The sequence below is a fragment of the Eretmochelys imbricata genome, chromosome 6 (genome assembly GCF_965152235.1).
Source record: "Eretmochelys imbricata isolate rEreImb1 chromosome 6, rEreImb1.hap1, whole genome shotgun sequence".
In the NCBI taxonomy this organism is placed as follows: Eukaryota; Metazoa; Chordata; order Testudines; family Cheloniidae; genus Eretmochelys; species Eretmochelys imbricata.
This window is the reverse complement of record NC_135577.1, coordinates 118788163-118814465: the sequence shown is the minus strand read 5'-3', so window position 1 is coordinate 118814465 and position 26303 is coordinate 118788163. Positions and strand designations below refer to the sequence as shown.

Here is a 26303-nt window from a genome sequence, read left to right as displayed (position 1 = left end):
AGAAAAAATCTTGAGATTCACACTGCAGAATTTCACTATCTCCAGCAATAAAATAAAATAAACGCACCCACAGTTTTGGGACTGACAAAAAATTCCAGGCTCTAGTTCTATCACCTACATGGGGAACTTTTTGTTTCAATCTGGGCCATAGTGTCATTAAATAAAGAGATAATTCAGATATCAAAGGATGCAAAGGATACAAAGAAGAGATTCTCCCTGAGGCTAGACTTTGCATCTCAGCCCTGCACAGGAAGCAATACAAAGCTACATTGCCCCGGCAGGAGCAAACATGGCCATTCACCGTGGCACTCTGTCTCCCTCAAGTGGTGGCTGGGTCACAAACGGTTGATGGGGCTGCCACTGCCTTAGCTAACAGACGTATCTTTTTAGTTCAAGCAGTAAAGACTCATGTTTTAAGATTTAGATGTCCCAGGTTCCGTCCTCCCTCTCGTGACAAACCAGGGACACAGCATTACTGAGGGTATGTTCCCACCTTGGGTGGACACACCCACCGTAGCTCTTTGAGCTAGCAAGCTAAAAATAGCAGCATGTCAGCAGCAGGACATATGGTGGCCCAAGCTAGCCACTCAAGTACAGTCCCACCCATCCACCTGGGTCGGTACTTGGGTGGCTAGCCTGAGCCACCGCCTGTGTCACATGGCCACACTGCTGTTTTGGGGCATTAGCTCAAGGACAGCTAGCACGGGACTCGTGCCGCCCAGCCGCTGTGTAGACAAACCCTGCGTGGGTATGGGTTACATAGGCACCATCTTTCTTGGTGCTGCTGGTTGGGCACAGGAGGCAAGTAATCAGCACCATTCGTTAGGAGGGAGCAGAGTGCTCCCACCAGTACACAGACCCTGTTCTGTAGGCGTGTGTGGAAGGCGGGTGGCCCATGGTTCTGTTTCTTCCCTTTTCCCCTTTCTGCATCCTCCCCTCAGGGGGAGTGGACTGTAATGGTGAGTGGCCCTTGAACAATTCTGCGAGGTGAGGGAGACTTCTTGTTCACCCACTGCTGACAAGCGGCCCTTGCAATGTAGGGGCAATATTTGTCCAGATTATTTTATTTTTCCTGTTGAGTCTGGAATCATATGTACATTTCATGGTTGTTGCACCTTGTGTATGGTGCAAATTCTGCATGGCAAGAAAACAGAGAACCTTTGCTCCTGATCTTACAGTATGGGGACTATGCTGGTGGTAGAGATAGATGGCAGCAGAGGTCATACAGACAAGTTTCCACCATGAGACCATGTAGAAATAGCAGCCTGATTTTATAGGGCATCAGGACACTGGGAGAAATGTCTTGAGGCCATGAATCTCAGGTTTCAGTACTGGGTGTCAACAATATTTCATAGGACCACTGAAGATTTCACGAACAGCTGAGTGGACTAAATTCCCTTGTATTTTCTGAGATTTATGATTCATAAAATTGCAGCCTGAAAATATTTACCATAGTCCTGTCTCTTCTGCATTACTGCATATTGGGTCATGCCATTAGCAATGAATAGTTTTAATGCTGTATTGTTTTCCCATTGTTTCCATTTCAGGAGTGACAACGTGAAACTAACTCTGATAGATTCCTACGGAAAAGCTGAGGAATAAATTGTTTCCTTTCAACCTGTGTCTTTTATTGTAAAGTGGACCATTTAACCATGTTAGAAATTATCTGGCCATTGGTTTTATTACTTTCTAAGAGAATCTCAAGCCAAACTTTAACTAAGAGTTGAAGGAAAGAAAATCTTTCCGCTTTATTGACATCTCAAAATTTTACCATTAGGAGAGTGGGACCTTAATAGAAACAGCTAAATGTAAACTAACGGTTGTGCAAGTTCACATGTAATGACCTATTTTTAGAAGAGAGCTGCAACCTATTAATGTTTCATTTGCTGTCAAGCACATTTTGATTAAAACTGAGAAGCTCAAATTCAATGTGAACATTTTAATATATCAGCCTGTTACTATAAATATTTTTACAACTACTTAAAAGATCATATTAAGTACTCCTTTTCTTTTTGCGAATACAGACTAACACAGCTGCTACTCTGAAACCAGAGAATGTTCTGGCTCACATTTATCTCTCTCAGCAGAACAGGTTATAATGCGCAATGTTGCCTTTGAGAGACTTTTAAATATATAATGGCTGCTTCGTTTTCCCATGAATTTACTCATGATCTGAATTTAATTCATTACTGGGTGAATAACCAAGGTACCTTGAGCATGAAAGGGGCTGTATAAAAACAAATTCCCTCCTAGATATGAGCTATGTATTACCATATTATGGTATCTACAGTGCATATGTAATGTATTGTGTGTATTGTCCTAGCTGTCAATGTTAGAGCTTTGACTTCTAAATGTTTTAATATGATTTATCACAGGCCACTTGCTTCAGTTTAAATAATACAAATAAAGGGACACTCTTAGTTTCATCGATTCTCTATTCATAGGCATGCAGGAAGGAGGAGTGAGAAAGGACAATGAGCACTGTGGGCTGAAGATGGAATTTGAGGACAAATTATCACCAAAGACCCATCCCAGATTGGTCCTTTAAGGCAGGGGTTCTCAACCTTTTTTCTTCTCAGGCCTCCCCAACATGCTATAAAAACTCCACGGCCCACCTGTGCCACAACAGCTGTTTTTCTGCATATAAAAGTCAGGGCCAGCGTTAGGGGATAGCAAGCAGGGCAATGTCCCAGTGCCCCAGGCCACAGGGGGGCCTGCGAAGCTAAGTTGTTCAGGCTTTGGCTTCAGCCCTGGTTGATGGGACTTGGAGCCCTGGTCTTCAGTCCCAGGTGGTGGGGTTTCAGCTTTCTGTCCTGGGCCCCAACAGGTCTAATGCCAGCCGTGCTTGGCGGACTCCCTGGAACCTGCTCACGGCCTCCCAGTGGGCCCCGGACCCCTGGTTGAGAACCACTGCTTTAAGCCCTGCACTGTGGAAGCTCAGGGTCAGATCCAGCACACAACGAAGTCAATGGGCATTGGATCAGGCCATCTGAGAGGAGTTTTACTTCAGGCAGCCAGCTCTGGATCCATGGCTCTTTTCTTCATTGTCCTCTTTGGGGACAGGAGTAACATCTAGTCAACCTTCATTTTGTCCGCACTGTGTATCTGCACAAGAACCAAACACTAGGCTCTCTGGATTTCTTCTTTGTTGTTGGTCTGAGTGAGATCTTCAATGGCATTAAACACTAGTATCTCATATATGACTAAGAATAGATATTTAACTGCACTTTTTGAATACTATTTCTAACAATTAATTAAAGCACATTTGTTAAAGGTATAGCGTTCTCAGCAAACGCATTTGCTTATATTTTAGTCTCAAGCACATTTCTTTTAAAAACATTAGCTGTCACAAAAACGACAAGACTTTATCATGCTATATTGGCCTGTAGTTACATACAGTACAGTTGTTCATCACCAGAAAAAACTGTGTATTTTTGTGTCAACATGTGAGCTGTTCATAATTTATTGAGGAAGAGTCAACATGGTTGTAGTAAAGGGAAATCATGCCACACCAATCTACTAGAATTCCTTCAGGGGGTCAACAAGCATGTGGACCAAGGGGATCCAGTGGACATAGTGTATTTAGATTTTCAGAAAGCCTTTGACAAGGTCCCTCACCAAAGGTTCTGAAGCAAAGTAAGCTGCCACGGGATAAGAGGGAAGGTGCTCTCATGGATTGGTAACTGGTTAAAAGATAGGAAACAAAGGGTAGGTATAAATGGCCAGTTTTCAGAATGGAGAGAGGTAAATAGTGGTGTCCCCTAGGGGTCTGTTCTGGGATCAGCCCTATTAAACATATTCATAAATCATCTGGAAAAAGGGGTAAACAGTGAGGTGAGGTGATAAAATTTGCAGATGATACAAAATTACTAAAGATAGTTAAGACCAAGGCAGACTGCAAAGAGCTACAAAAGAATCTCTCAAAACTGTGTGATTGTGCAACAAAATGGCAGATGAAATTCTGTGCTGATAAATGCAAAGTAATGCACATTGGAAAGCATAATCCCAACTATAAATATAAAATGGTGGGGTCTAAATTAGCTGTTAGCACTCAAGAAAGAGATCTTGGAGTCATTGTGGATAGTTCTCTGAAAACATCCACTCAATGTGCAGCGGCAGTCAAAAAAGAGAACAGAATGCTGGGAATAATTAAAAAAGGGATAGATGATAGGACAGAAAATATCACATTGCCTCTATATAAATCCATGGTACACCCACATCTTGAATACTGTGTGCAGATGTGGTTGCCCCATCTCAAAAAATCATATATTGGAATTGGAAAAGGTTCAGAAAATGGCAACAAAAACGATTTGGGGTAGGAAACAGCTTCCATATGAGGAGAGATTAAAAAGACTGGGACTTTTCAGCTTGGAAAAGAGACGGCTAAGGGGAGATATGATTGAGATCTAATAAAATCACGACTGGTATAGAGAAAGTAGATAAAGAAGTGTTGTTTACTACTTCTCATAACACAAGAACAAGGGGCCACCAAATGAAATTAATAGGCAGCAGATTTAAAACAAACAAAAGGAAGTATTTCTTCACACAACGCACAGTCAAGCTGTGGAACTCCTTGCCACAGGATGTTGTGAAGGCCAAGACTATAATAGGGTTCAAAAAAGAACTAGATAAATTCATGGATGATAGGTCCATCAATGGCTATGAGCCAGGATGGGCAGGGATGGTGTCCCTAGCCTCTGTTTGCCAGAAGCTGGGAATGAGCGATGGGATAGATCACTTGATGACCTGTTCTGTTCATTCCCTCTGGGGCACCTCACACTGGCCACCGTCAGAAGACAGGATACTGTGCTATATGGACCCTTGGTCTGACCCAGTAGTTGTTCTTATGGATTTGATTTAAAGAAAAAATCATTTCAATGTGCTGAGTTGTGCTGCATGCTTGACTGACTGAAACGTATCCTAATAATGGGGCAAATGACATCATAATGCACATGTGAACGCAAAGAGAGCAATAAAGTATATTTATTTGGAACTAATGAAGATGTAATCAGTAGAGCTAGATGAAATTGTTTGGCTGAAACTTTTTTCGGGGGAGAAAAATGCAGATTTGGCAACGCTGAAATGTTTCATGAATTCATGTCAAATATGCCAAACTGTTTTGGTTGAAAATAAAAACAAACAAAATATGAAAAAAATAAAATGCTTCATTTTGACATTATCTGAATGAAATGTTTCAATTCAAAGCGACTTTTCCATTCAATATTAATTTACATTTTATTTTAAAAATTAAACATGTTAAAAATGCTTGCAATCTAACTGAAACACTATCTTGGGACGAATGAAACATATGGTTTGACCAATATCAATTTTTTTTTTTACTTTTCGATTGGCCAAAATTTTAAAGAAAACTGTGGTCAAGCTGAAACGAATTTTTTATTTTTCATGATTTTTTAGAATTTCCAGCCAACTGAAAAGTCTGTTATTCGCTCAGCTCTAGTAATGATGCCTATATGGAAGAAAACCATCCATAAATATTAACAATTGCCAAAGTTTAGAGGTTTTTTGCTAATTATTTGCACAGTTAACAGAAATCTTTGCTGAAGAATAAGAAATATAGAAACAGACTAAAATGTCCACACAAATGTAAGGAGTATGAGAGTTACTACTATGCATAATGATAGTCTGATAAAAAAATTATGTGTTGGAGACATACATCCTGTTTTGAAGGACATGAGGAATGAAAAACACCGGCGAAATGATTCAAGTGATAGATTACTGATCACCTGGACAGGACAGTGAGCACTAAATGAAATTAAGAAAGGGAAAATATCTGTTGAATTTCATTAAAAAACTCTCCTACAGTGAGATATATTAGGCTATGCTAGTCTGCCAGGGTTGATTTAAAAATCCCTGGTGATGGGCTTCAAACTAGACTGGATATAAAAACTAGGAAATGTACTACTGGGAACAATTCTACTGCAGCACAGAGGTGGACCAACAAATTTAACAGTTCTTTTCTCTCTCTTCTATATTTCTGCTGCAGGATTAAATCAAGCTTATGATCAAAAGATGGAAAAGTTTTCAGGACAGAAAAGTTACCAGGCCCCAGAGAAATGGAGACACATTATTTAAAAGGATGTCAGCTCCTGAACCACTTGGTGCAATATTTTCCTATCTTCATTGTGACTGTTGTGTTGCACACACAGTAAATAAAACTTCTATGACATGGTGCTGTGCAACCTGGGTTTTTTCCATAAATTTTAATACAGAGGTCTTATGATTTTTCCCAAATGATTTTTTAAAACATTCCTACCTGAAGTGGTTTGTAAAGTGCTAAATTTGCCCTGAACATGAAGGAGAGGATCTAGTCTATGTGACTGCTGTATTTTTTAGGTTTGCCAACTTGGAAATACAACATTTTCTCATTTGTTATAATTGAGATGTTTCATACTTCATTTCAGAATTCAAAGTTCAGATGGGCCATGTGCTTTCACACAGCTTTCCACCTTTCCCCTAAGAAATCTTAATTTTGGTTCTGATCATGCAGTTGACAGCATGCAACTACTGCATGCAGGAAAACCTGCATTTGCTTCAATGCAACTCACAGCAGTTGCAGCAAGGTACTTGAGCAATAGCCATTGAAGATTTATAGCCTTTGCTGGACGCTGTGTAATGGAATATTTTAAAAGTTGTAACCATTTTATAGCTACTCTCTCACTGGTTGTCAATAAAGTATTTTAACTGAAAAACTATACTACATAAAAGCATTAATGGCCTGATCTAAACACCATTTAAGTCAACACGAGTCTTTCCATTGACTTAAATGGTGTTTAGATCAGGAGCTATGTTAGGCAGGCCTCCAGTGTGGGAATACTGTTAAAAACCTAAATCACAGATTTTTATGGCCTTATTAATTATCTAGCTAAGCAACCACTACTACCATGCAGACAAGTGAATGCTGCTTACTAAAAGCCAATGATAAGTATGTTTATGGGCTATAACTGCATTTTTACAATCTATTAAACTGGATATGTGGAAATAATGGAAAGAAATCTCAGTAATTAAAGCAAAGGTTCTTCTAATTCACTGCAAAGCACAATCAAAGTCTAATGGAACTGCAGCAGAAATAATTAAAAGGAGATAAATGAGAATGAAAATTGAATTTTTACACATATTTGGCTTTTCACAGCAGAACTGAGTCCATTTACAGCAATTACAACAAATTTGTTAACAACAAACTGAATGAACACATTTGGAAGTTAGAATGTCACTGTATAAATGGAGCTGAAATTAACATATTAAAGAATCAGGCATACTGAACTACAAGAATCCAAGAAACCGAAAGCCTTATCAATTAACATAACAATAATACACAAAAGTTGCATAGTTTTGGAAGCTAATTTCTAACTGTGAAATTCAGGTTAATTAGTTCGATAACTATCATTGTATGGGTTTATAAGAAGACTTAAAGCTGTCCTTGTTCTCACAATAATTCCATTTTATCATGTTATAGTGAGATAGGTTCTGGTGGAACTCAGATTACACCTACCACACAATGCAATGCAGTTAACTGAAACAAGAACCTCACAGCCCTGTAAGTACTGTAGCACAGCCCAGCAATATTCTATCACAACTTTTCCTCTGTCAAGTGGCTTTAGGGTTCTCAGTACTAGACACAATGTCCAGTTCCCTGATGGCGTAAATCCGCATAAATCCACTGAAGTCAGTGGAGCTAAGCCAACTCACACCAACTGAAGATCTCACCTCTAGTCTCCTTTCTTAATCTCTGGAGCAGGTATAGAATGACTAGCAGAAACACAAGCTTTCCCAAACTTCCCTGCCAAAGGGCCTTCAGCCCAGGCCTGGAGAGGACACCTCAAAGAGGTCAGTCTCCATGTCTATAAAATCTTGTGCTAACTGTGATGGTAGCAATTATGGTCCTGTCCACTGGGAACTGGTCCAAGGCAACCAAACTCACTTCATAAATGCTAACAAACCCTCAGATGGTAACAACTTTCAGTCACTACTGATCTGCGCCAGATTCCAAATGGTGACCTGAGACCTGATTCGAAGTCCAAACACCCAATGACTTTAGTGGGCTTTGGATCAGGAACAAGAGCAGGAAAGATCTATATGCAGTTATCAATCTCCTGAGCCAATTAGTGCTCTGCTATTCACCTTTTAACCAGACCACAATGCTACACCGATTTTTATTCTCTTATCATTACTGCTACTATATTACTATTATATTTTATGATATCAGCAAGCACTAGAACTACAAAAGTGAGTAAAGGATGGTTTTCTGCTAGTATGTGTAATATGTATGGAAAGACCTGTTGGATATATTTTTAAACAGAATAAAATTGCTGACATATGGCCTTTTTTAAAGTGGAATGCTTCATGAAATATACATTTTCCATTTTCCAAAAAATTTTGGAACTAAAACATTTAGCCTTCTAGTTGCTCTGTGAAATGTTTTGTTTGGTTTCAGTGTTTTTTATGAGTTGTTTCTATATGGCCAATTTGGATTATTCAGCCCCATCAAATGTGAGTTTTTTCCAAAAATGAAGGATATCCTTTTTGAGATTTTTCTCTTCCCACCCCCTCAAATTTTTCAAAAACTGTTTTTGTTAATTTCAAATCTCAAAAACACACAAAAAAGTTAAAATAATTCCAAGGAAAATCTGGAAAGTGGAAAATCCGACCATACTGAAAAGCAGGGGAACAGAACGCACTACCAAAATTACTGATGTTTCCAATTTTTCCCCCTAATTTTAAACCAGCTCCCTCTCTCTGAGCACAACTATGAAAGTATTAATGGAATCACATGTGGTTCAGATCTTTTTTTCCAGCGTGTTTACAGTACTCAGAACTGTTTACACTACTGGAAAGGACACAATGGATTGAAAGGTACAATATCTGAGTTTTTACCTCATGCACTCATACCTTCTCTGTGTCGATCCCTTTAGACATGGACCATGTTGAGACAATATAATCCATGACTCGTTCACTAAGGCCTTTTGGGACTTGATATAATTTTAGGAAATCCCTCACATTGTTCAGCATCTCATGGTATCGGTTGGTGTTGGCATACATTTGCTGGAAAATGGTGGTGACATTTCCAAAAATAGTTGCATAAAGAAGAGCTGAAAGAGAGAAAATGGCAAACAAAGATAAATGTCTATACTCCACAAAAAGACTTAATCGTTTCAATAAGTGTTTTGCGAGAAAAACAACTGCAAATGGTTGCAGACTCATTTGTGTGTGCTGAAAAGTTCTAGTTACACACACTCATATATTCACATACTTATACTCAAAGGACTTTTTCTTATGTGAACTTACGTTCCTCTTCATCCATCATATTTAATTGGCTCATATGACTCCCACCAACAGAAAACAAGAAGGAAAATGCCACTAAAAGGAAGAACTGCTGAACAACTGAAAAGAAACAAGTCAAAAATGGCCCAAATAGAAAAAGCCTTACACTAAACCTTATCAAAGGGATTCGGCGAACGTACTCTGAGACACAAGGTGGGTGAGGTCATATCTTTTATTGAGCCAAGTTCTATTGGTGAGAGAGACGAGCTTCTTGAAAGCTTGTCTTTCTCACCAACAGAAGTTGGCCCAATAAAAGATATGACCTCACCCACCTTGTCTCCCTAATATCCTGAGACCAATACGGCTACAGCACTGAAATACTCTGAGAGGCAGTTCAATGGCAGGGACCAGGAACTGAGAATGGGGTGGACCTATCTTGATCCAGATAAGACCATGGACCAGAGAACTGAAGCCTGGCAAGGATATATCTGGACAGACAGTGGTCCAGATACTTAGCTGTGGCCAAGGACGACACAGTGCAGGTCATGAGGATGTTGTATCCTATATCCTGGATCAGCTGTGCGTCAGCTCTGATGTAACATGAGCTCTATATTATGTCAACTGACGGTGGCCTCAAGAACAGAAAATGGAGAGCAGAAAGATGTAGGGAAGCCTCAGTCACATCTCCTTGCCACTGGCCTCATCTCTATATCAGCAGCTGGGTGTATGTGGCATAGAAGCCACCACACCAGATATATACCAGAGGCGTATCCCCCTCTGCTGGGGTGGTTCCCCCACCCTACCCAGCAACATCAGTTTTAGGGCCAGACTGTGCCTGCAACGTTGTGCAAAGCAGCTGCACCATATCCCAGGATAAGGAAGTCAAGTAACTCAGATCTAGTGTGAAGGCTTTCCATTAGAGATGGGCCTGCACCAAATCCCTGGGTCCAAATATTCCAAATTCTTTGAAAAGTAGGAGCTTCAACTCAAAACCAGACCCAAATTTCAAAGCTGTGCCCTATCACTCTGATGGGCCAAACCATAGCACGTACATCCAAACGTTTCTGAATTTGCAAGTGTGCAAAATCTGAATCCATATCTAAATGCTGTGGCTTGGCTCCATTTCTATATACCCCATACATTTCTGCTAGCCCAGAGCAGCCTGAGGCCACTTTCTAGCATTTTCCAGCCTCAGCTTAATGCACAGCTAGTACATTCAAGGAAACACCACTGTCTCCACTTTTGAAGGGAAAATCATTAATGATAATAATGGGACTAACGCATGTGCTTAAATGCTCTTTTCAATAGGGATGGACTTAGGCATGCTCTTAAAGGTATTTAGGTTTCTTATTGATTCGGTACCTAATTATTCTTGAGAAGAAGCCATAAATAAATAAATAGCACTCTTCTCTTAAACACTGTAGACTTTACAGAAAGAAAATTATTTTGATTTCTTCAAATACCAGTGTGTTGCATTTTCATTCTGTCCTTGGCATCAACAAATATACGGAAGTGTGTGTGTCATGTTTAATCATCTTTGCTTGGAAGTACTAGACTGCAGAATGCAGCTGTGTTTACATATTCTTTTTTTAAAATAAACTTGCAGCGTACAAATAGGAAAAAATAAGCCATTGTGGAAGGATAACTACTTTCTATCTCCTAATGCATAACAGCTTCCTTTTGTATACAACAGATTATTCACCTCACTCCAGAAAATTGACTTAATTTTATGGACATTTAGTTCAGTTTATCACCGCTCTTCCAGAGGCAGCAATTTTTTTAAAGACGTGGGGTTTGTTTAAAAATACTTGAATAGTAGAAATATAGCACGGACATTTCTCAACAATTTCTTGACTATTTAAATGTAAAAATGAAACACCAGAATGAAGCAGAGATGTGGTGTTCTCTGCCTCATCAGAGTCTAGGGGGACTGCATTCTGACTGGTTGGATAGACATATGAGAGCTATGACCAGGTAAGGTCACAGCAGGAGTAGCACCTATGAATATGAGGTTTCAATTTTGGAAAACTGGGGAGATTCATGTTCTCACTATATGACTGTACAGAAATCAAGTAATAGGTATATATCTTGTTCCTCTTTGCTTTACTGATTATATATAACCACAACTGCTGGCTACTAAAATGTTTACACAATACATTACATATATACACACATATGCACAGTACATGCATATACACAGTATAAAAGTATGTGGGTTACACATGCATACACTCAGTGGATGAAAGTCAGTTGTACATTTTTTCGCTTTTGCTGTTCTTCCCAGTTTTTGTAGCATGTTAAATTGGATGAAGTGCCACTTCTTGTAAATGCTACTCCCCCATTCCACTCACGTACATTGGTTGAAAGGTTTCAGTTAATTTGATGAGTGAATCTACAATATAAATATATTTTCAGTCTTGGCCTGCCTTGTTTTATACCCATTTCTGAACTGAAAGGGATTGTGTCTATAAAAATATATGCAACCCCCTTTTGCAAGTGCAAAATAGGACAGAAAAATCAGAGGCTGGCTGACAATGTGGTACTGCCCTATCATATGAAAAGAATAGATTCAATTCCTGATCCTCATACCACACCAGCCAGACTGGAAGTGGCTAAGAGTGCCATGGTGGAAACACAGTCCGACTGTGGTGAGTGCCTGTGATGGTGACACATTGGGCCCCTGAGGGTTAAAAGGCAATACCAGGACCAGGTAGCCTCTGGGCCTGCTGAGCATGCTCTGACTGGAGGAGCAGGTTAAGAGGGAGCTCAGAAGACCACATAAAGGTGGTAGAGGAGAGAGGAACCTTTCGTCCAGAAGCCACAGAGAAGGTTGAGCTGAGAGGGGACCACAGAATGGATAAGGCGCACAGACAGTGCCTTCCTTGACCAACCTGCCCCCTACTTTGAGAACCAGTGGGTCCTGCAGGGCTCTGCTTCTTTGGAGTCTTTTTCTGCTAAGCAGCTGACTACTTGGACTACAGCGGACTTACTGGTAGGAAGTGACCCAGAGAAATGAACTTGGACTTGCTGCCAGTGTTGCTTCCCACGGGGCCAGAGGGAGGGCCGGGGTCCCCCTACCACACCCCCTTAAAGGGCAAGGGCCAGATGCTGGTGGAAAGCCAAAGATCCTGAATTAAGGAAAGGACAGCACGTCTACTGCTTGGACAGAGGTGGAAGGGGCCAAAACCTGGGTGCGCTAACCCCTTGGCTGTTGGCCCTCCAAGCCCCCTACCACAATGCTACTTATTTCCTCCCACCAAAAAAATCTCCTTTAGACTGAGAATATTCATGAAAACTATCCATTTAAATGGTAATTTTACCCAAAAGTAATAAGTGCCTGAAAACAGGAGCTTGGAATGAAAATGCCTCTTTGAACATAATTATTGATATAATGAATCATCAGATCATTTCTTGGAAACTGAAATTAAAGAAAATATTGCATGCTAGTCTACACACCACACAATCTCCACATGCAAAAAATACTAGCTCATTTCAGTATTCGAACATTGTAATGTGTGTCACATTTTGGCAAACATTGTAAAGGCCTTTGTGGAACATATTTAGGTCTTGGCAGGATTAGAGGTATGCCTCAGAGATGCTCCTTGCATTTGGTTATTTCTTATTTCAGCTGTTGGCCATTGTTAGTTATTGTGTTTCAAGAGGGAGATTATTTTTCTTAATTTAGCACGGATACTCTATCCATGTCCTGTACTTAGTCCCCAATCTCACTGTGTATGACACACATAAAAGGGTTAAGATGGAAAAGCCACCATTGGGTATTTGCCAGGCCACAGTGTTCTGCCCTCAGAAATGTTCAGCAAAATTAGTTTGTTCTGATAACGCATTATGCTTTACCCATTATCTTGGGTTTCATCGGTTTAATGTGTCGTCACTCAGTACCCTATTGAGGAAACTCTGGCTGATGGAGTTTTGTGAAAAGAAGTCTGAACCTAAGTTCCCTCTGAGAGGCGCGCCTGTGCGGCCGTGCAGGAGGCCACCAAGGGCTGTGTACTTAATTCCCCCAGCCCCGGGGCTACTGCGGCCGGGAGGGGTGCCTCTCCCCCAGCTCCAGGCCCAGAGTTGCTGCGGTGGGGAGAAATGCTCTCTCCCAGCCCAGGTGCTGCTGCAGGGAGAGAGGGCTGGGGGGAGTACTCTCTCCCCACCACAGGTCCTGGTCACCTTGCACCCCAAACCCCTCATCCTCAGTCCCACCCCAGAGCCCGTACCCTCACCCGGAGCCCACACCCACTGCACCCCAATCCTCTGCCCCACATCACCCCAACCCTCTGCCACACATCACCTCCACATTGGTACACATAGCAAAATTCATTCCGCACATGGAAGGGAAAAATTAGAGGGAACATTGGTCTGAACTGTTGTTAGCTAGCCTTGGGAATTCAAAATGCCTGATTTTTCTCTCATTTACATCTCTTTAAGGCTGGTGTAACTCCATCAACTTCAAATACTACAGAGACTGGGATGAAATACTAATGTGGACACAAGAACAAATGGATATACCCTGGCCACCAGGAAGTTTAGACTTGAAATTAGACGAAGGTTTCTAACCATCAGAGGAGTGAAGTTTTGGAATAGCCTTCCAAGGGAAGCAGTGGGGGCAAAAGATCTATATGGCTTTAAGATTAAACTCGATAAGTTTATGGAGGAGATGGTCTGATGGGATAACATCGTTTTGGTAATTAAATATTCATGGTAAATAGGCCCAATGGCCTGTGATGGGATATTAGATGGGGTGGGATCTGAGTTACCCAGGAAAGAATTTTCTGTAGTATCTGGCTGGTGAATCTTGCCCATATGCTCAGGGTTTAGCTGATCACCATATTTGGGGTCGGGAAGGAATTTTCCTCCAGGGCAAATTGGAAGAGGCCCTGGAGGTTTTTCGCCTTCCTCTGTAGCATGGGGCACAGGTCACTTGCTGGAGGATTCTCTGCTCCTTGAAGTCTTTAAACCACGATTTGAGGACTTCAATAGCTCAGACATAGGTGAGAGGTTTTTCGCAGGAGTAGTGGGTGAAATTCTGTGGCCTGCGTTGTGCAGGAGGTCAGACTAGATTATCATAATGGTCCCTTCTGACCTTAGTATCTATGAATCTATGAAATAAGTCCCTAGATAGACACAAGGGGCCAGATCCCCAGATGGCATGAATACACCAGCTTACACCATCAAAGACTTCTGTTAACCTTCATTAATCCATTAGCTATCCTGATCTCACCTGACTGCTGGACCAACAGCTCTGATCTTCAAACTTGTGCTACCTGTACATTTGCATAAATGTGGGTGCAATTCAATATCGCTAATGAAGCACCAGTGGACAGAAGAAAATTACAGCCGTGATCACATGCATGCAAAAGAATGAATACCTAATATTTCAGGTAGTGTTTTCAACTGTTTCTTAAACATTGAAAGGTTATTGATTTGATTTGGATGACCCCAGTAATTACCAATCAGAGCTTTATCAGAACACACCTTGTTAATGAATACCCACAATATTACATTTGAGCATCACCCTTTGCCCTTTTAAAAATGAGACAATAGCAACAATTCTCATCTCTATTTCAGTTTGTTTCATTTTAATTTTTTTGGTTGTGGCAAACGATATTTGCAGAGATTCGGAGAGATGTAAATCTCGGTGCATCTCTCCAGGATAAGAGGATTTAAACAATTTTCAGAGAGACACGGACATGTACATATGTACCTGATTAGTTGTAATTTAGTCTCTTCTTTTATGAGAAGCTCAGGGAAAACAGAAGAGATCATGCTACCCAAACTGTAGGAGAAATTACCCTCCCCAATTCCCTGATTTCACTTGCTAGTTAGGTCAGGCAGCATTTGTTCATCTTCTCACTAATGATTCTTATTTATGTGAATTTTTTTTTCTTCATCTGCTCCTGCTGACATCTAACATTTACTTCTCCTAATTGTCTTCTACATGTAAATCTTGGAGAGTCCTCGCTTCATTTTGTATAGAGCAATTTAAAATAATGATGCAGGAATATTTTCCTCGCAACCCTTAAGGCTATGCAGGTGGTTCAACCATTATTTCAGATTTCTATTTTTATTCTCCAGTTCTCAAAAGACAGATATACATTGTGTGTATATACATATATATAATTAATTTCTGGAGGATTTTGTAACAATGTCCTACATAAATCTTTTGCATCTGTTTAACAACAAGCAATTTTCTTGTTAAAAATGGCTCAGACTGGTCTAAATTAACCTAGAGCATTTCAAATTGATTACTACATTGACTGCTTTCTCAATATATCTTCAGGAAATGAGGCCTGGACTAAGAACCATTTTTTTCCTACATTCTGCTCTCTATTTCATAGATTACATGGCCAGAAGGGACCATTGTGATCATCTAGTCTAACCTCCTATATATCACAGGCCAGAGAACTTTCCCAAAACAATTCCATGAGCAAATCTTTCAGGAAAAACATCCAAACTTGATTTAAAAATTGCCAGTGATGGAGATTCCATCACAGCCCTTGGTAAATTGTTCCAATGGATAACTGCCCTCCCTGTTAAAAATGTACACCTTATTTCCAGTCTGCCCAGAGCTGACAGCAGGAACCCCTGCCATATGGAGGGCTGACATCAGGAGCCCTGGTCGCCAGACCTGGGCGACTGGTGGCTGGGGTCCCGCTGTCAACCCTGGGTGGCTGGGCTCCTGCTGTGAGCCCCGTATATTGATGACTGTAATATAGTTACAGCAAAATATCTGGTTATCAAAAAAATTAGCAGGCATTACAGAATACTTGAGAGTTTATATTGTTCCAGCAAATTTTTCTTAAACAAATAGATCTTCTTTGGCTTTTCCAAATTACTGCAATTAATAAAGGTCCATTATTACTTTTCTGTGATTTTCCATGTCTTGTCCGCAACTCAGCTGCAATTATTTGGCAATCATCCCATGACTCAAGTAGGGCCTTACTCAGAATGTCATTTACAATATGCTTGTACAGCCCCCAGCACTATGAGGCTCTGACCTGCTCGAGACCTCTAGATCAGAGCTTCTCAAACTGGGGGGCAGGCCCACAGGCCCTGGGGCAGTGTAGAATGTATTCTGGGAGGGTGGGCATGAGAAGCTTTCGGTGGGAAAAAAAAATGACTGTGCACATTTTACCCACAGCAAAGCTGATTCCCCCCAAAGCTATCAGGCCCTCAGGGGCGCTGTGCATTTGACTCTAGATGGCACTGTGGGTTTTGACGGATGTCTGTTAAACTTGCATAGCATTATAAAAAGTCATTACCGTCTGTCCGTTAATGCATTTGCTATGATGCGATGTGCATGTTTAATTGTAAGCATCGACCACAATCATAGTTTTCCTTTTGTTCTTATTATAATGGATCATTGGCTCTGTTTGAATCAATGCCTTACTGTTTTTAATATCTAGTGAGAGTTGCATGTTGATTTTTTTTTATCATTATCTGTTCCTGTGTGGCAGGAGGGGGGATAGAGTACTACAGACACAAAGAAGGGGGACGCAATCAAATAAGTTTGAGAAGAGGAGGTTATTCACCTGTGCAGTAACTGAAGTGCTTCCAGAGATGTCCCTGTGAGTGCTCCACTCCAGGTGTTGGTGTGCCCCTGCGCCTTCGCTCAGAGATTTTTACAGTAGTACTCACACGGGCCGCACACACGCGGTGCCTGCCTCACGTGCCGAATGTGCCTCAATAATGCGTGCGCATGGCCCGGCTCCTCAGCTCCTTCTCTACAACGGAGACTGCTCCAAACTCCGAAGTAGAGGGGAGGAGGGTGGGTAGTGGTGCACCCGCAGGGATGCTCATCTTACTGCACAGATGAGTAACCTCCTCTTCTTCTTTGAGAGATGTCCCTGTGGGGGCTCCACTCCAGGTGACTGAAAAGCAGTACCTCTTAAGAAGGCAGGGACTTCAGATCTGGTAAGAAAGCTGCAGACAGCACAGCTCGGCCCATTCAAATGTCAGTCAGAGGTCCCTGAGTAAGAGCATAACGTTTAGCAAAGGTGTGTGCTGAAGCCCAGGTGGCGGCTTTGCAAATATCTGTGAGGGGAATGTTACGTAAGAATGCCACAGAGGTTGACACGGATCTGGTAGAGTGTGCTCGAACAGAAGTTGGAGGATTCATCTTCTTTAGTTGGTAGCACAGGCAGATGCAGCCTGCTATCCAACTGGATAATCTCTGGGTAGAGATGGATTTGCCTCTGGATTGTTCTGCGACTGAAATGAAAAGTTTAGGGGAAGCCCTAAGGGGCTTAGTCCTATCCAAATAAAAGGACAATGCTCTGTGCATGTCGAGTGTGTGCATTGCTGATTCAAAAGTGTTTGCATGCAGTTTAGGAAAGAAGGTTGGTAGATGGATAGGTTCATTGAGGTGGAAGGAGGAATGCACCTTCGGGAGAAATTTGGGATGCATTCGGAGCGTGACTTTGTCCTTAAAAAATATAGTGTATGGTGGGTCAGCCATAAGCGCTCCAAGTTCTCCTACATGTCTGGCAGAGGTAATGGCAACTAAAAATGTAGTTTTCATGGTTAGATGTAGGAGGGAGCATGTTGCAAGCAGCTCAAATGGATGGCACAAGCAGCATGGGAGGACCAAGTGTAGATCCCAGGGTTGAGTGGGTGGTTTAATGTCTGGATATAGGGCCTGGAGGCCCTTGTCTTACTGTGAAACACCGTAATTGCTGCTAGATGTACCTTTATGGAGCTAAAGGAGAGCCCAGATAATACAAGTTCTAAAAGACAGTCTAGTATTAGTGAAAGAGGGGTTGAAGCAGGAGCGGTTTGCTTGGTGGAACACCAATGAGCGAACCTAGTCCATTTATGGAGATAGGTGGTAGGTGCAGATTGTATTCTGCTATGTAATAGTACTCTTTGTACCTATTCAGAGCAGTCTACTTCCTCATTAGAGAACCATTGAGGAGCCATGCTTTGAGGTACAGCATCATTACATTGGGGTGGTGTAGTTGACCCCTGCGTTGTGCTAATAGGTTCAGAATGGGGGAAGTGGAATCGGCGGGCAAACTGACATCGTCATTAAAAATTGGTACCACGCCTGTCTGGACCATGTAAGGGCTATTAGTATGATCCTGGCCCTCTCCACTTGTGTTTTTTGTAATACCCTGTAAAGAAGTGGCATCGGGGGGAATGTGTATAGGAAATTGTCATTCCATTTAATGATGAATGTGTCTCCCATCGAGCGCTTTCCTAGACCCACTCTGGAACAGAATTCCGGGCATTTTTTTGTTGGTCGTGGTTTCAAAAAGATCCAGTTGCGGGTAGCCCCATATTTTGAATATGTTGTGTAGGATGGTATAGTTTATCTCCCATTCGTGACCTAGGGGAAAAGATCTGCTGAGCTTGTCCACAGTGGTGTTTAGTGAACCAGGTAGGTAGGAAGCTGAAATTTGGATATTGTGTTGGAGGCACCAATTCCAAAGTTTCTTAGCCTCTGTGCAGAATGAGTGGGATCAAGCTTCCCCTTGTCTGTTTATATAAAACATGCAGGCAATGTTGTCGGTCATGATCCTGATGTGCTGGTTCTGGAGATGTGCGGGAGAAATTGGATGCAGGTGTTGTAGACCGCTAGAAGCGCTAAAAGATTTATGTGCAGTGACGCTTCTACCAGGGACCGGAGTCCCTGAGTGGTGTGGTGTGCCATGTGTGCTCCCCAGCCCGTGAGAGAAGCATCCATGATAATTATAACAGAGGGGGACTCGTGCACAAACGGGACCCCAGAGCAGAGATTGTGTGGAAAAGTCCACCATGTGAGTGAATCCTTGACTTTGGTAGGTATGGACAGAATTCTGTTTAGGCCGTGCACATTCGGTCTGTAGACAGTGGTCATCCAACCCTGCAGGCATTGCATGTAGAGGCGTGCATTCTTGACCACAAAAGTGCAAGAGGCCATATATCTGAGAAGTTGCAGACAGTTGCGGACAGTGACCTGTGGGCTGTTTTGAAACTTGGCAACAAGATTCTTTATGGTGTTGAATCTGTAGGATGGGAGAGGTGCAGTCTGGTTATGGAACTGAGGTGAGCACCTATGAACTCTAGTCCTGAGTAGGAGTTAATGTGGATTTGTTCTTGTTTATTTGTTGGCCCAAACTCTGGAAGCAGTCGATGGTCATCTGTGTGGCTTGGATGGCCTCCCTGAGAGTCTGGGTCTTGAGCAGACAATCACCCAGGTAAGGAAAAATTTTGACTCCTTTTTTCTGTAGGTGCGCCGTTGCCACCACGAGAATCTTGGAAAAGACGCTGGGTGCTGTTGAGAGGCCAAAGGGCAGAACCCTGTATTGGTAGCAACTTGAGTCCTTAACAGATCTGAGAAAACGCTTGTGGGCGGGGTGTATACTTACATGAAAATAAGCATCCCACAGGTCGAGGGCTGAAAACCAATCTCCCTGCTCCAGCGCTGGAATTATAGTTGTGAGGATAACCATTTTGAATTTTTGCTTTTTGATGAACTTGTTGAGTCACCTGAGGTTGAGGATGGGTCGCCATCCCCCACTTTTCTTTTCTGTCAAAAAGTAGTGGGAATAAAACTCCTTTCCCTGATCAGGCACTGTCTTGATTGCTCCTATTTTTAGAAGATGTTGCACCTCTTGATGCAGCAAGTGGTCACGAGAGGGGTCCCTGAAGAGGGACGGGGTGGGAGAGGGTATAGACAGGAAGGGGATGGAAGAGCCCAACTGGATGACCTCTAGGGCCCATCTGTCTGTAGTGATGGCTCACTAGTTGTGGTAGAATGGGAGTAAACAGTGACCAAAAGGTTGGATGGGAAGTATAAGCGCTGGAGTGTGTGGGAGGTCTTCTATACCCTTGACCAAGGCTTCAGATCTGCTTATTAAATTGAGGGGGTTGGGACGGTACCGACGTTGTGGGGCATCGTCACTGATGGCTAGGTCTTTGGTGGTGTTTCTGCTGGTGGTCTTATGGCCTCTGTTGCTCCTGCGGGTAGGCCGGGTATCATGGACGTTGTTAAGGCTGATACCTGTATTGTCTTCTTCTAGCTGACGGTGTATGGATGCCTAGGGATCTGAGCGTCGCTCTGGAATCCTTCATGGTGTGCAGCACCTCATTGGTTTTTGCTGCAAATAACTTCTCGCCATCGCAGGGGAGATCCTCCACGGTGTTTTCTGTCTCACGTGGGAAAGAAGAAAAGGTAAATCATGAAGCCCGATGCATCACTATGGCCATCACAGACCTGGCAGCTGTGTCCACAGCATTGAGGGCAGCCTGCAATGCCATGAGGGAAATAATCTGCCCTTCAGAGACTACTGCTTTGAACTGTTGTCTCTTGTCCTCTGGGATGTCATTAATAAAGTCCATGAGTTTCCCGTAATTTCTGTGATCATATTTGGCCAGTAGGGCTGCGTAGTTTGCCACTCTAAATTGTAGCGTGGATGATGCATAAACTTTGTGCCTGAGTAGGTCCATTCTTTTGTTGTCCTTGTCAGAGGGAGTGGACCAGAAATGCTGCCATTTGTTCTTTTGGTTGGCTGCTTCTACCACCAGTGAATTTGGTGGTGGGTGCGTGAAAAGGAATTGTGAGCCCTGGCAGGGGACATAGTATTTCCGGTCTGCCCTTTTGCAGATTGGGGGGTGCCAGATATTTTTGGCAGGGTCCATAATGGCTCCATTAATAGGTAAGGCAATCTTGGATGAGGCCGAAGGTTGTAATATGTCAGTCAGCTCGTGCTGAGTGTCTGACACCTCCTCCAGAGTGATCTTGAGCTCATTAGCTGCTCTTCTGAACATGAGTAGAATCATCCGTTGTTGTTGGGAGTGGGGGCACAATAGCTTCTTCTGGTGAAGTGGGTGAATTATTATTATTTGGAGAGGGTTCAGGTGCGTCCTTGTCTGAGTGCACCGTTACAGGTTGCTCCGGGCCATCCGTCGCGGAAGTGTGGACGGATACAGGAGGAGATCTAATGTGGCCTCTGCATGGGCTATACCGGCTACTGTGGTGCCTGCTGCAGGACCCCCATGGGTTCCAATAATGCCATTGTCTGGGGAAGGGCATGGGTGGTCCCATCCATGGGTGTCCATACCAGAGTGGTAAGTCCCTGGACTATAAGGACGTTGGTCTCCCATGCTAGCAAAAGTGTGAAGGGGGGAGGAATGGTATGGTGAAAAACTGCCTCCACTTTGTCATTCTCATCAGTAGAAAAGTGAGAGGGGAGAGGGGACAGCTGTCGGTGCCATGGCGACGATCCTGGTGAAAGACTGGTACCAATAATGGGGAATCTGGAGTTGGCGAGATTACCAAATCGCTGGAATGAATAAATTGTGGTGCTGAGATAGAAGGAACTGGAGTATATAGTGCTGGGTGCGGCGGCGGTGCCGATTGGTGCAGCACCGTATGCAGAGTCACAGATGATTGAGGAGTCAGTGCCGGGACAACAACTGTACTTGTGTGTGGCACAGGCAGGCTCAGCTGAGTCGGCACCGAGTCCTTTGCGGTGCTGTGCGGTGCCGTACTAGAAGAAGCGGGCAACTTTAAGCCCGGAGCCTCGGCACCGGAGTGGCGCGTACCGGCAGCGGTTGGCGTACGGACAGTGCCAGAGGTGCCTGGAGTGTCATATGTGCTGAGCAGCGGCACAGTCGGCACCAACAAGATAGACCTGGTCAGAGGCTGTTTGGATGCCATCTGGTCTCTGTGAGGTGATGAAGCTGGCCGGTTTTTTGTTGTTTTCTTGTCCTTAGCAGACTTAGGAGGGCTCTATCTCAAGTAGGACTCCTGACCTGGGTCAGAGGCAAGTCTGAGGGACTTCTCCATTAGAATTAACTTGGGACTTCCCCAAACAGCGAACACATAGAGACTGGCCATCAGAGACCGGGATGGCCTCTCTGCACATAGTGTATCCCTCAAAACCTGGCGAACCAGGCGTAGTATAAACTCTAACTGACAGAAAAAAACTGGGAAGGAAAAAAAATTTAATAGAAGAATGGGGAAATGAAACTTATCTGACTAAAAAAAAACCTAGATAAACTGTATAAACAACTATCTATCTAAAGCAAGAAATAATTGAGCGAGACTGCTGAGCTCTGTCTCAGGCTGGGGATGGTAGAAAAGGAACTGAAGAGCCTGGGCCATGCGCACGTTATTGAAGCACATTTGGTGCATGAGGCAGGCATCGTGCATGGGTGGCCTGTGCAAATACTGCTGTAAAAATCTCCGAGCAAAGGCACAGGGGTGCACCAATACCTAGAATGGAGCACCTGGAGTGGAGACCCCCAGGGACATCTCTTGAAGAAGAACCACTGCTCTAGACACTACTGTAAAATAAACGTTAAATAAGGGTAACAATTACATAGGCAAGACTCCCATTGGCGTCAACAGGATCTTTGTCTAAAAGGCACTGTAGGATCTGGGCCTATTGTGTAATGAAGAATGCCTGTAGTAAATTGATGATATTTATCTATACGTTTTTTTTATAAAGCATATTCTTTGCACAACAGATTGGAACAGCTGCTTTGGAGCCTGACAAGTCTAAGCACAATTAGGCATTCAGCAGCCTTTATGCATAAATCCTCAAAAATATGTGGAAACATTCTGCCACACTTGCACATTAGCTAATTTTTAAATGGTGATAGTTGGGCCATTTTTAATAAGAGCAATGAGATAATAAATTTAAGACCCTGTCATTTTGTTTCAAACTAAGATGCTCTTGCACTATACATGTACCCAAAAGTGATTCAGATTGCTAGCTAGTGTGTTTGGGTGGGGGATGGGGTTATTATTGGTCTTTGTTAAAGGCAAGTATGTGTATGTTATATTCATTCATCCTGACACAATGTGGATAGGGCACATTTGATAAATGCGTTAATTAGTAAAATAAAGAACCAAGAAATATTCTATGCAAAAACTCTATGCCTGTCCAGAAATCCATGACTTTTCTACCAACTCTCCGCTTCGTCACTTGACATGCTGCATAACATTCCATGCAGTGGTGAATGCTAATTACAGTACAACTGTCTTGCTAAAGAAATTGGACGTAGTGGAGAAAGAATGAAGAGATTCGGAGGATAGCCAGAGTTCATCAGAGATAATGTTCACCGTGAATGTCAGCCAACAATGCACCCGTAGTACTTTGCTCCCTCTCTCATTTGTCATTTTCTCCATTTTGATCATCATTCTTGATACTGGTTCTTTTTAATCCCCCTTTCTCCCTCCTCCTTTTTTTATGCAAAAGTCTAAATTGCACCTGTCAAACAATCTCCACTACTCATTCCGTAAACCTGTCTCTTTCCTTTCCCCATCAAAGACTGGAGAACCTACTTCTCCACGATATGCTGTCTTCAGCATTGTTACTGGCCAATGCTGACGTCTGTGGATTAAAATCATGCCATGTTTCTTCCACTGTATGCCTCACTATGTCAAAAATGTCATCTGTAATAAGCACAAGACACAAAGGATCTACCACGCTATTGTATGGAAACGTGGAAACTGACAGTGGGTCAAGAGTGATTGTTGACATAAAGGGGCTCTGTGAGTAAATTTGGCAGCGGTCAGTATCGGTGTGAGACAGGCTAACAGCTTGTTACGGGGTTTGGGCTGATTATTATTTCTTTTTATTATAATTTTTCCTTGGCAAATTTTCTACATGGACACAGAGTTCCTGTCAAAATAAGATGAACGCTGGATAGCAGGCAGTCACTTTAGCCAAAATACCTAAATATCACTCTCATACTGACAAACACCACCTGATCTTTGTGCCTCTTAAAATACAATCGGAAATTTGTAAACACACCTTTAAACTACCGGACCTGGATTTGAATGTACAGAACAGTATTTCCAGCTCCCAGTTTTAAGACTCTCATTTTCTATCCATGCTAAAAAACAAGATTGTTTATATTAAATGGAGTTAATCTGTTTCTATCAGCTAATTTTATTTTCAGTTTTTCAATTTGCCATTCTTTCTAGTGTATCATCTAAACCTGCTTATTCTGTCTTTCCTTCTTAAATTAATTGTCCAATTTTATATCAAAATACAGTTAATAAGATAAGAACAGATTTTGTGACAGTCAGACAATTGACTACAGTAATCTTCATACAACATAGGGCATGTATGCCCCGGGACATAAGAAAAAACATATATAACACTGTTTCATTTTTAAAATATGTGCCACAAAATACCTGTGATATGCAATGCAGTCACAATAATATTGCTTTTATTTTTCTGTTCCTAATTTTTCTATTTGAATTATTCAGCCTGAATTCTACACAAGCAGTTTTTGCACTTAATTATCTGGGTGTTTTTAGAGGGAAATAAGATTAATGTGCTTAATAAAGTTAATATTAAAATGCTCCCAGTTTGGTTTTGGAGTTAATATCAAAATGCATTAAAGAATAGATCAGCTTTGTAAAGTAACTGCAAACATAGTTTAATGGAGTTTCAGGTTTATTGTATCTCACTGGTCTCCATTTACAAGTTAAAAATAGGTTTTTCTCTAACTGCCAGCCCTGCAAATTCAACCTGTGCTCTGAGAGGGGAGTTAAATTCTTTCTATCTCACTCAGCAGCACCGGGGCTTCGCTTCAGCAAAGCACGTAAGCACGTGATTAACTTAAATCACATCCATAAGTCCCATTAAAGTTAATGCTTAAGTGCACTGCTGAATAGGGGTAGACAGGTTCTACAGGGCAAATTAGACCCAGAGTGACACCTGTGCAATTCCACTGCTTTCAGTGGCGGTCCACAGGCATGACTGGAATTTAGCCAATAGTTCTTTTGATGTACAAACTGGAATAGAACCTGCTGCTTATGCCATCTTCATTTTGTTCACTCTGCGGGAAACTTTAGATTTGTCACTAAAGTAAAGTAAAGACGTGATTTTGAATACACACAATAAGGAGGTCTCTTGAGAAGACGGGGGATATTTTTACAAAGGGCCAGACTTTTAAAGGTATTTAGGCATCTAAAGATACAGATGGGTGCTCAGTGGGATTTTCAAATGCACCTAATAAGAAAATACTACTTTTCAGAGTGGTGTCATGCGTTAGCTATTAATTACCAGGCACTTGTTATAACAGATGCAGAAAAGGAAAAATATGGGGAGAAAATAAATATTGCAAACTATACAAGAGTTTGGACCTGGCTTTAGAGATCAGGGAAATCCTATGGCCTGTGTTATACAGGAGGTCAGACTCAGTGGTTCTCAACCTATTTACCATTGTGGGCCACATCCAATACCACCTGTATAGCCCTGAGGATGCCACATGGGCCGCAACTATGTGCTGATTGGGCCGCAAACTGCCCAGGAGCTGTGGGTTGAGAACCAATGGGCTGGATGATCACAACGCTCCCTTTCAGATTTATAGTCTTTGAATCAATTACATTAACCTCTCCTACCAGAATATCCATATAAAAAGGACGGTAAGACCAGTTTTTTCAAATGTTTTACCACTGTAATTTTCTCCGATTTTAAAACTGAATTAATTGTACCCAGCTGTGATTATAACACCATAGAATCTTTCCTTCATCCTGTTATTGATCTAAGTATGATAGATGTTGAAATGTCATTTGGCTTGACAGCTTCTCTGAAGCTTTGCCCATCGTTATCTTATAAAATGATCGATAACCACATACGGTAATGGATGCAAAAAATGAGCACATTTTCCATCTCTTCAGTAAGCAAAACTGCATGTAGCATTCAGTGCAGGAAAAGGAGTTCTTAGAATTTTTCCACAAAAAGATCAAATCAGTTTCTTATTTCAGCACTCACTATTGTAAAATACTATTTTGTATCTTAATAAATTATTCACCCATCCCATGACAAAATCCCAAGATATAACCGGGCCTGGTTTTCATTTATACTAAGACCCTGTTACATGGATCTTGCAGTGTAAAGAGACCTTTTAGTATACTTATGCCAGCCAGAGCAATGCAAAGGGATTTTAGTGTAAATGAGAATTATTTATATCTGACCACAGTGGTAGATACTGGCCAGGTTTCATCTGCTATAAAATTAGACAATACCCAATACAATCTTCTACATTTTATAAGATTTTAAGGTACT

The 26303-nt window shown here is 42.1% G+C and overlaps 1 protein-coding gene across 1 annotated transcript in view; it reads right to left on the bottom strand.

Annotated features, from left to right (window-relative positions):
* KCNH5 (potassium voltage-gated channel subfamily H member 5) overlaps positions 1–26303 on the bottom strand; it is a 233697-nt gene that overhangs the window by 74005 nt on the left and 133389 nt on the right. The window contains exon 8 of the mRNA XM_077820578.1: positions 8908–9107. Within this exon, the coding sequence (XP_077676704.1) occupies positions 8908–9107 (200 nt within the window). The remainder of the gene's footprint in view (positions 1–8907; positions 9108–26303) is intronic.